Source organism: Gavialis gangeticus, unplaced genomic scaffold, assembly GCF_001723915.1.
Source record: "Gavialis gangeticus isolate Ggan-Ray unplaced genomic scaffold, GavGan_comp1, whole genome shotgun sequence".
In the NCBI taxonomy this organism is placed as follows: Eukaryota; Metazoa; Chordata; order Crocodylia; family Gavialidae; genus Gavialis; species Gavialis gangeticus.
The window spans coordinates 456,843-468,616 of NW_017729002.1; the positions used below are offsets into that span (position 1 = coordinate 456,843).

Sequence of the window (11,774 nt, forward strand, 5' to 3'; positions counted from 1 at the left end):
AGCTATCCTGAGTAATTTATTCTGTTGCAGAGTGACTTGCCTGTGTGCTCAGTTTGAAGCTGTGTTTCAGCATGGTTTGAAGAGGAGTCGTGGATTAGCGTTAACAGCAGCAGCGATCAAACAGGCAGCAGGCTTCTCCAGTAAAACTGAAACGGGTAATGCGCTGTTCCAACAAGTCTATTGAAAATGTCAAAACATTCCTACTTGGTATGTGTAGGCAGCTGATATAACCTCTAATTTTTGGATTTAAGAAAACAAATCTAACTAAGCTATTTTAGCACATTTAACAACTGAAGCCTCATTATAATATCAAAATGGTCCTTAATTCATTTTTATCTATTATGTTAAGAGTATTAATGCTGAAGAATGTTGATATTAAATATCTGAAAATAGTTTTAAAATCCTAGGTGGTGTTGATAATTGTTTGGTGCTTGCTGGTACTCATTCTCATGAAAAATGATTATATACCAATATAAAACTGCCTAGAAGTTATCCATTTAAAAAAGCAAAACAAAAAACCTATTTAGTTTAATCTCACAATTTTTGGCCCCTAATGTTAATGCTGTCTACACAAATGCACAGTAGATGTAAATATATGGTGTAAAATTTTTGAGCACTTATTTTGTGATAGTTTATATTGCAAAACACCGTGTAATTGTGCCACTGCATTAAATGAAAGCATTATAAATTCATAATCATATATGAATTTGCTCTTAATATTTTTTATGGTATTCACCACATATTTAGGAATCTGTATGAGCTTTGATACATTAAAAAAATCTTAAGTGGCTTCAGTTGGGGGGGGGTTTATTTATTTACTTATTTACTACTGTTTAATGGTGTGTTTGCAGTGATTATTTTTGGTGGGCTCTTCTCATCCTCCTCCCCTCCTTTTCCCTTACTTACACTCAAAAGTGCTTAGATAGTTCAGCTTCGTTAAGCTTTCAGAGGTGATGTCTACTTTGCTTAGCCTCAGCTGGTTTGTGAGTCTGTCTTTGTGAAAGTGATATCAAATTTAAGATATTTGTAAGGGGCTTTATCTTTCTGGCCTGTTAACAGCACCCAAATATAACACTACTGTACTTTGAAATTTCTTTCTTTAATGTGATGGAATTTATTATTCTGTGACCTTCAGTTAGTTTTGTCAATAATTGTGTGGCTTATCTGTGATGTTTTGTAGCTTGATCTAATTTTGTCTTTTGTCACTTCAATGCAATTTTTGTTATTGGATATGGAATAGGACATGGTGTTGCTGGATTTTTTTTCTGGACTTTTTTTTCCTAGTCTGTCAACTTGTTGGTACAGATTTCCTACATTTTGTCCTTTAATAGTTATATGCAGAAGTCAAAACAGCATGAAAAGTTGTAATATATATACAAACATAATTCATTTGCTTATGCAGAGTTTTTGCACTACAAGATTCTTTAAATCTGCTGTTGCCCTCTATTGAGCTGTATGGGCATTCTGCCTCAGTTTCCCTCCTTCAGTCTTTCAGCAGGCAGCCATTAAGAGGACAGTTCTTTGTCCTTTGTTCCCCCATTTCCAGTCATCAGTCCCATCTTTTTGTATAGAGGGGATAGGTAAGTAAGTGTTTTTTTTGGGAGAGAAGGAAAAGTATCTTTCTGGCTGTTGAGAAGATCACAGTCACGACTTAGTAGTAACATGCGGTAGCTGAGTTAAAATCGAGAACATGAATATAGGGTGGGAGGCAAACAGGCAACATTGAACAGTGATAGACTATATTGTTAATGGAATCATCAGTGTTTGTTTGCTGGTAAGCTTATTTTTCTGATGGATTGTGTTTTCTCAATCTAGATGCAAATGTCAATTTTTACAGTTACCACTTTCTTGGAAATTATTCAGGTTTGTATTCAAGGTGGTAATAACCTGAAGGAAGAGGTGACATCTGTGATTAACAAAACTGTATGAGACAGTTTTGTGCAAAGATGGCTGTGTATCATTTTTGACAGTAAAAGAGGTGGATTGTTCAGATGAAGGATTTTAAGGTGAAATTAACTGAAGTTTAAGGAAAAGAATGAAATGTAGACAGGCTGGAAATCTCTGTTTATTGTGCCAGGAAGGGATCTGTAATATTCTTTTTTAAAATTCCTCTCATCTGACCTCTTTTCCCCCTTACCCCTGCCCCTGCTGTCATGCTGCTATTAATACAATAGCTTTAATAGATGCAGAGGTCTGTTGCTGTCTTCCGCTTGGTGAAACACTTCTGTTGTTGCTTGTTGCTAGTGGAACGTTTGTGCCCACGTGTTACTGAGCTGTGCCAGCATACATTACCTTTCCTGCCTCTTCTTCCACTATGTAGGTCTTGTGCAATACTGTATATTGGTATATATTGTCCTATAATCTCAGATGCTTCAGAACAATACCTGGTAAGAATAATTCATGATTCATCAATCCATTCTTGGATGTTATGTAATTTATTTTAAACATAGGTGAACCATAGCAGAGAAGTCAAGTGATTTCCTTAAGATCATGTGGAGAGTATAGAAGTTGATAACTTTTTTTTTTTGGCTTATTGCAACGTGCCATCTTAATATATTACAGAAAGTGATTAACTTGCAGGGTCCTGTTACATTTAATGTAAAAAACCCCTTTTATTTAGCTGTATTTCAGTAGCTATTCTTAGAAGAGTGGAAATCAAAATACTTGTATTTTATTCAAAATGTCTGTTAAAAGCAAAGCAAAACTTTCTTCTGCTTTGTGAATAGCAAAAAGACCACTATAGCTCTTAATGCCAAAATATTCTTCAGTGATACTATAGTGTTAAAATAGTGGAAAGAGTCGCAAAACTTTTTTCAGTTTGATTGTAAGCAAAACATTTAAACACAGGATAGCCACAATGCATCAATATGTGTTGGGTTCTTTTGCATTTTTCCCTGTCAGAAAGATCTAGAGTTCTGCTTTCTGATGCCAAACTTCAAAATATGCCTGTCTGCCTCAAAAATCACTCCAGAATGACTTACTTGCATCGCAACGCCACAACTGCTTAACGTTGCATAATATATATCAGCTTATTTATTGGATCTGAAAAAGGACAAAATGGCATTTTAAAATGATATGAACGATATTTATGTGAAGTAGTTCATTATTTGGTTGAACATACATAACTTCAGTGTTTTTCCTTTTTATTTATTATATTATATTTACTAAAAATAAAATAGGTTTTCTTTTTGATTTGTTTCTTCTTATACTTATATAGTCATGGACTCTGGAAAATGATCAACTTTAGGATTGGGATTTTGGCCTGACTGGCCCCTCTTAAGTTAATGATCAATTGCTTTTGGAAATCTCATTTTATTTAATTATGTTCTTATATAATATGTGTTGTTGAGGTACTGTAGTATGTAATGCCAGTATTTAATTGCCAATGCACAGACTTCAGACAGATTCTGTAGATTTTGTATTAGCTGTTGATATCTCCAAATCCATTCTTTTTATTAAAAACCATCAATATCTTTAAATAAAAAGAGTGCCAGAGACAAAAGATGATGTTCGCATTGAACGTAAGAGGAAATATGGTTGTTTTTCTATTCCTGTAACAATTTCACTTCCTTTTTCAAATTTTCTGTCTTCTTGAAACTCAACTGCATTTTGTCAGTCACGAAAGGCTATTATTTAAAGAAGCAAACCCTTTTAGTGTTGCTATTCATGTGACATTTAAAAGAATCATTTTCTTAGATACGCAAGTTAAAATTTTGAAACAGATCCAAGTACACAAGAAATAGATGGATAAGAACTACAGATATCCTTAGTCATATAACTGTCTAAATTAAAGAAGTTTTTCCATAAAATCTTGTGGGAGTTGCACACGATGGTTATGTGGTTTTACTTCTTTGTTAATGTCTTTAGGTTTCTAAAGCAGTGTAACAATCTAAATTTTTACATGCCTTTTAATGAAGATTAACAGAGAAACTAAAGAAAAGAACCAGCTTTTACCAGCAGAACTCGCCACTTGCATGTTGACTACAGCTCACAATTGCACATCTCGCTCCAAAGCTTCCAAGTGTCTGTAGGCTTTTCATTTTTATCAGAAACAAAGAGAGAATTCCTGGAAGACCTTTCCTATAACATTCATTACTTAAAATTTCAGGCCTGTATAATTTGGAAAAGAGATAAAGAAGAAAGGGCAAGATTGAGGTAGCTAATTTCTTCCCACAATTTTTTTTTCTTTCCATCGCTTATGATTTTTAGTGCTAAGTGAGCTTTTTTCCATTTGTACCAAGTCCTTGACTGGACTATTAGAACTAAATGCAGTGATCAAGGGGAAGGTGTGCCGTATAGTTATGAAATAGAAATACCATTTTTTTCTCTAGTTTGCTCTTAATATGAATCTAAATTGTTAAGTGTGTTTTTTCTTGCTGCCATTGTGCAATGACCAGACACCTTTTTCATTGAGCTGTTAAGGAAGTTGCCTGTATTTCTTTGAGGTTCTTGATGGGTTCTAAATTAACTGTGGAGTGTAGGAGTAGTTTAAATTGTTCTCTCTCCATTTTTTTCCACTGCACTTGCTTGTTCTCAATTTCACCTGTTACCATGTTGTCAATTACCAGTGTTAGTTGAATCCTTTAGGAGTAGTCTCTAGTTGTGACGCATTTAAACTCTTCAGCATCCTCAACAAAACTTATTGACACGATTGCCATTCAGTTGTTTTTTTAGCATGTATATTTCATGCTACATTAATAGTTCATAGTGATACACAAATTGTGTGTAGAAGTGATAGAAAGTTTTATGGCAATGAGTATAATATTGGCTGCTGGAGTTATGTGACCTGTCTTTAAATATATATATGCTTTGAAGCAACAGGCATCAGTATGCATTCCCAAATGAAACTTTGAATGCACAATGTAAATTAGGGGATGCATCATCTCTGAACCAGGAGTTCTAGACTTTTGCATTTCTTCAGTGTAAATTAAATGCGACTTAGACGACCTTTTAAATTATAGCAGCGAAGATGGAATCCTGTGGGGATTTTTCCTATTTCAAATGTTTTATGTGAATAGCTTTTGTGAAATTCAGTAGAAATAAGCAATCTACTAAATGGAAAAGTTAGAGTAAACTGGGAAATGAATCTCCAGCGTTCAAGGTAATCAACAGCTAATTTTATTTTTCTGTAAAATAGCATCATCAGTTTTATAAGACAGCAGCAACTGGAAATAGTTTATTAGGTTTACAAAAGCAGGAAATAGATATTTCTTAAAAAACAACTGAATAGCAATAATATCAGTAAGGTTTAGTTGGGGAGTTTACATGCATCACCATTAAAGGGTTTGGAATAACTGATAAAACTGTCACTAGAAATTAGACAAGTGGTATGGGGAGTGGCATTTTCTTTAATGACTGGTAGGCAGAGAGTAAAACAAAGTGAGTTAAATGTATTTTTGTGTCTTTATTGATTTTTCAGAGCCAGTGTTTTGGTACTACGTGAAAGAAGTTTTGAATAAACATGAACTACAACGTTTTTACTCTTTAAAAACAATTACTACAGATATTGGCAGAGGCCGTGCCTGGTTGCGCTGTGCATTAAATGAGCATTCTCTGGAAAGATATGTTCATATGCTGCTTGCAGATAAAAATCGACTTAGGTAACTATTTAGTGCCTTTATATTGAAGGAAATTTGCATTCGTTGGCAGACTAAGCACTGACATTTAAAAATGTTTGAAGCTGTACTAATAGACTAAGTAGTTCATCTCCTTTTAGTTAAATGTAAGATAATGATATTAGCTTTTAAGCAATGAATTAACTCAGTAGATCTTGCCTAGTGTTGTTTGCTTGTATCCATCTTTCCTAATTTGCTGCAAAATTGTTTGGTAATTATGTTGGTATTTAGTTATTTGAGAACACACACATGGATAAGCAGTGGCAAGTGATATGGCAATATTAGTTAATATAGCTATTTATCGAGAAATAAGTGCAAGTATTTGCTATATCCTTTCCGACGGGATTGTTCAAGATTGATCTTGAATGGCTTATTTCTTTTTAGAAAAGAAAGAGAAAAAAAAGCTTCAAGACTGAAGAGTTCTTCAGTCAGTTCACAGTACTTTGTGGCCTAGTTATACCCCACCCATGTTTGAACAGGCTTCACTATTTTTAGTTTTAATATAGGCTAAAACTTCTGTTACCATTTACCATGTTCTGTCCATGTCAGGAGATTTAAAGGGCCACTTCAGAATGTATTTGGATCAGATAACTTATCAAGATGTCTATGTTGTTTATATATACATTTTAGTCTTATATATTCTTAATAAAATGTATATGTTAAAAAGAAAAAAGTATATGAAGTGATATAGCTTTATGTTCACCTTCTAATATGTAGCGTCTTCTATGAAGATTGGTCTTTTATGATGGACGAAGAGCGTTCTAGTATGATCCCAACCATGGCAGCTGGTAGGTTGTGACTTGGCAAAACAAATGCCAAATAATACTATTTTGAAGATGTACTCATTTCTTTCAAAAGCGCCTTTAAAAATAATGAATTGCTTGCTGGTAATGCTGTGAATGGAAGCTTTGATGTCAGCCATGATAACATATTCCATAATGAAACATAATTGGATCATAGGAAAGTAGAGCTGGAAGGAACCTTATGAGGTCATTGACTACAGCAGATGACCTCTAGTCCATGAGGTCATCTAGTCAAGGCAGAGTAAAGTCTATCTCCATCTTCTTTATAATCACCCTCCAGGATATTGGTACATGTACATTATAAGTAGCAATATTGGGAGGTTGCAAAATTTTTTTGTGGGAGATGCAACTTTTCCATACAAATATTCATTTTTATAGACTGTAGTTTTTGCTGTAGCAGTGTATGATCAAAAGTAAACCATGGACTTGTAGATCTTAAATAGAAAAGAACAAAGACAGTTTTTATAGCAAGATTTAACTTAGAAATTAAAATGCATTCTTGTGCTAGGAGTGTCAGAGGGGAGTAGATTTTTCTTGTGTTTTACAGCATATGTGATGCAACATTCTTGCTTGATTGCATAGTTTCTATATAATATCGTACACTTTTTTTCTGCCAGTGAGGCTGAAAATGCACCTGTTGCTCGATGTAAACCAGCAAATATGATTGGAAAGTTTACTTTTTCTATGAGAATAAAACATAATTTAACATCAAATTATATTAAGTATGCAGCAAGAAATATGGGCTAGTTTATATAGGCCGGCTATGTTATCATCCCAGATCATTTAATAATTAATTGCTTCAATAGCATGTAGCAAAGTTAGATAGTACATATATGGTGGGAAAATTGTACCTGTAAGTGAAGAGATCACTATAAATAGATCACTTCTGTGGCCTGAAGTGTGTAGAAAAAATGTATGAGAGACTCGTATAAGTAATTTAGCTATGGAATCTTTTTGGTTTTTTTTTTAGATATCATAGTGCTTTATCACGTGACTATGTAGGTTTAGAATGGAATATCTTTGTTTCTGTACCTGAAGTTGTGCTGCTCTATGGTTTTTCTTTTTTGCTTTCTTTAAAGGTCTAAACTCCATTCTTTTTGCAATCAACATTGACAACAAAGATTTAAATGGGCAGAGCAAATGCACTCCTACGGTTTCTGACCTTTTAAAGGAATCCACACAAAATGTAACCTCACTGCTGAAAGAATCCACCCAAGGTGTTAGCAGCCTTCTGAGAGAGATAACTGCATCTTCTGCTGTTTCCATTCTCATCAGATCTGATCAGGACACTGACCCACTTCCAGTCCTATCAAAGACTGCCAGTGCTGGTAAGTATTTCAGGGCTCTTTAATTTATTAAAAGTGTTTAAATGCTCCATATATATATTTAATAATGGAACTTAAAAAATAATATCAAACATAATTTGTCTTTAAAGCAATATAATTATGCTGCACTATATTCTATATATAACTTAAAATTTAAAATCATATCTCACTAGTTCCCTTTTTAAGAAGTCCTTCAGAAATATTGGTGTGAAGGAAAAGAAAATTTCTTATGATGAATGTGTAATATGCTGTCTGTATCTCCTGGAAGTAGAAGATCAAATTTTCTCTGCATGACAGTTGGGGTTTTCACTTGCAGTTTGACAGATTTTTAAATTATGACATTATACCAAGGAGATGTTGGTTATTCCTTTTAATTACATGTTTTTACCTTTGGCACATATTTTTACTCATTATTGATAACTACAGTGGAAGATGTCTATAATGATGCACCTAGATTGCAAGCCCCAGATAACTGTAGACTCTTTGGGGCAAAGACATTGTATATAGACTAAATCACAAAACAAAGAAATGTACATTATGAATGTACACTCTGCTTAAACCTCATGTACAATATTGGATTTGCCATTGCCATGATGCAGCTATCACAAACATAAGAGCTGCAACAAATGTAGACTGAAAGCTGAGTCTTCCATCAATTTAATATAGTACAATAAAACGCAGTGTACACTTCTGTTATGTCTGCAGTGGCTGTATCAAGAGAATAAATTCTCATCTTTATTTCCAGAAATTGAGTTGAAAGTATTACTTCTAAACTTGCCTCAAAGGAGAGCAAGTAGAAAGCAGAATCTTGGGACGTTGACACTCCTTAAATAAAAAATCTGGCTTTGAGAAAACAAACATTAGGAAAGATTAGAATTTCTTACAATAATGACTGAAAGGGGTTATAAAAATGTGTAATGCACATGGTAGGAGTAGGGGAAAGAAGAGATGCTTTAGTTTTTGGTATTTAAAACATACTGTCCATTTAAAAATGGACAGAGGATCTTCTGCAAGCTGGTGGCATATGCAAGTACCTTTCAAGGATTGTGTAGATGAAAAACAACCATTCTATTGCTTCATCTCTATGCCAGCAGCCATATTTTTATCATAAGATGTGCCAGGACCCATCTATAAATCTAAGGTAATGTTAAAAAACATGTTTTTCCCCTTATTCTGGAAAAGGAATAGATTTTTTTTCAGAAATTATTTTCATTTGTTTTTGAAACTAGGTAGTGAGGTAACTTTGAGAGATGTTTTGAAAACCCTTTTTACCCAAATTATGCTCAACCTATGCTAGAATAAGAATAAAGTAATCTATTCTTGGCAGTTTGTGTGGCCTAAATGTTTTTGCAAGAGACTGGGCATTGTTCTAAAGCACTCCAAATTTAAATTGGAAACTTACATTTGAATAAATAAATTCATAAGACTTACCAAACAGTATACTACGTAAACTAGGTGGTGAACAGCAAGTAACTGCTGTATTATGCTTAGATAAAAAGATAATAAGCTATCATTTAGTTGAACCATCTGCATTTTGTAAAGTGTGAAGGTAGTGGGACCAGGTGTTAAAATTAGAAACTTTTAAGATGTACTGAACTTCTTCCTCTGAGGGAATTCCACTGCACTTACTACCAAAGTAAACTGTTCAAAGTCTCAACCATTTGGTTAAGGATCCTTTAATACTAGACCAGTTTAAAAATACATTTATATACTAAGTACATATATATAACTTCTATTTCTGTAACTTATTTTATCAGTTGTTATTCTCTTTGTCATTTTTAACTTTTTTCAGTTTGCAGTGGTACTCCTAAATATTGAATATCTATGGAATTCTTTTCGATCTCTAAAGTATCCTCATATGGAACTGTCTAATCAAGTTTTACTGAACAACAAATAACAATTTTAAATTAAAATGTTCTATTTTCTATTTCTAGAAGCATGAAAATGGTTTTGGCAGAGATTTTTACAAAATCTCAATTTTTGTGTGTCCCCCTTCCGTTCTTTCACATTTTTATTTATCTATTCTCTTTCCTAGGTGGGTTAATGTTCTAAAATGAAATAGGTATATCCTTTTGGTATTAACTGCATTTAAAAAAATACTAGTTTTTTTTCATTTAGATTTAAAATGTAAAAAAGAGCGAAAGAAGAAGAAGAGGGTGACAAATATTATCTCATTTGATGAGGAGGAGGATGAGCAAAACTTTGGAGACATCCTAAAGACATCAGTTACAGGAGAAAGCTCAGAGGAAAACTCTGATAGATCTTCACTTTTTGCACTACCTTCTTCTGAAGGCTCTCTTGGACAAAATCTGAATGGGAATCAGAACAGCCATTTGTGGAAAAGCAGTTCTCCATTCTTGAATGGAGAGTATGGTTACCAAAAGCTGGATGTGAAGAGTATTGATGATGAAGATATAGATGAAAATGAAGATGAAATTTATGGAAAGGTATTAGGAAATAAAGACATGGAAGATTACATAGAAATTTCTGAAAAGTAAGTATTTTTCTTTAAGGAGAGTGAACTTTAAATTCTTTTGTACAGTTCTGCTTTGCTTTATGAACTTAATTAGTATAGGCAGGCCAGAGCAGCACCTTAAAGAGTAATTCCTTCAGAAAGGCATAAACTTTTTTACGTGGCAGGCTGGCAGACTTTCACATATGAAAGCTTGTGCTTTCTGAAGGAGTTCTTCTTTAAATTGCTGCCCTGGCTGCCTTCTGCCTGATGTCAGATTACCTCTCTTTAATAAGTACAGAAAAACTCCCTCAGTTAACCATAAGAGGTCCCAAAACTTGTTCCTATTTTTAGGGATCAAACTACAACTTAGTTTCTTTAAGTATCTGAATTATTAGTGTATTTGTGGTGGTCCGCACTTAATGCCCCCCTTGGATTTTCAGCAGGACTGAAAATGGCAAAGTATCGTACAAAATTAATATGGTTATATATATCAAATATTTAAAATACATATGTATTTTTGTGTAGGCCACAGGAAGGGGGCACATGCAATTCACAGATAGGCAGTTGGACTCCCCTGCAGGTCCTGAATGATGATTCACATATTCTGTTCCCTGTCAGTGCTCTTGACTCTTATTCCCAAACTGGTAAGCATTTACTACTGTTTAGTTTAAAAAATCTGTTTTAGTTGTCCAGTAAGTTGAACACATGTCCTAATATATGATAATTTTCATAATACTTCTGTCCTCTTTTTCAATAAGCATGCAATTCCATCTCTACCTGTTTGTCATCTAAGTTTGCATCCCATCCCTTCCATGTACATCTCTGTTCTTATTGATTAATTAGCTATACATCATTTATTTATTATAAATCTCAAATCTCTGTAAGAATGTTCGCCTCAGGTGGCCTTCGTCCAGCCATATACTTAATGATGGATTTTAAATAAAGAGCACTTAGTGTCAAAGGGAGGGATTTGGTAGGAAGTCTCTGCTGTAAGATTATGCCAAGTAAAGTAACAAGTGAATTTTGCAAGATGACAGTTAGCCTCAGTTTGACATATACCGGGGAAGACAGGAACAACTACCTCACGGTGATGGAGTAATAATGTTCAGATGGATACTGGGTAAGATGAAGGCTGAAAAGCAACATAGTGGAAAGGTACAAGCCATAATGCAGCTATTTCCCATGATTGTAAAGCTGAAGGAGTGACATGGTGAAGATATATGTGAGGTGTCAATCTTAGATGCATACTATAAGATCTTAGTGCTCATGGGACAACCTAATGAAAGAAAACCTATTTTCCTTTATACTTGGCTTACTTTAGCATCTTAAAAACTACTACAGAGTTTTAAAGTGAAAAACCTAATAGCTTCAATTACAAAGCTTATACAAAAAATAACTCTGTGGTGATATAAGATTGTTAACCTTTTGCATCTGTTAGCTGTTTTTTGAAATTCTGTTTAGAGAACTAAAAGAGTTTTGTAATGATTATCAAGTTGTAAAAAGATAAGTACCAGTAAAGAATATTAATACCTTTTTGTGTTGGGTAAGAAGGGTTACAGACCACAGATAGAGAGTC

The 11,774-nt window shown here is 33.9% G+C and overlaps 1 protein-coding gene across 2 annotated transcripts in view; it reads left to right on the forward strand.

Annotated features, from left to right (window-relative positions):
* Positions 1 to 11,774, forward strand: part of SNX29 (sorting nexin 29) — a 117,580-nt gene that overhangs the window by 22,855 nt on the left and 82,951 nt on the right. For both annotated transcript variants that reach the window (XM_019507418.1, XM_019507419.1), the window contains exons 3-7: positions 5,420 to 5,600; positions 6,333 to 6,403; positions 7,498 to 7,746; positions 9,862 to 10,237; positions 10,724 to 10,842. In XM_019507418.1, coding sequence (XP_019362963.1) covers positions 5,420 to 5,600; positions 6,333 to 6,403; positions 7,498 to 7,746; positions 9,862 to 10,237; positions 10,724 to 10,842 — 996 coding nt within the window. The remainder of the gene's footprint in view (positions 1 to 5,419; positions 5,601 to 6,332; positions 6,404 to 7,497; positions 7,747 to 9,861; positions 10,238 to 10,723; positions 10,843 to 11,774) is intronic.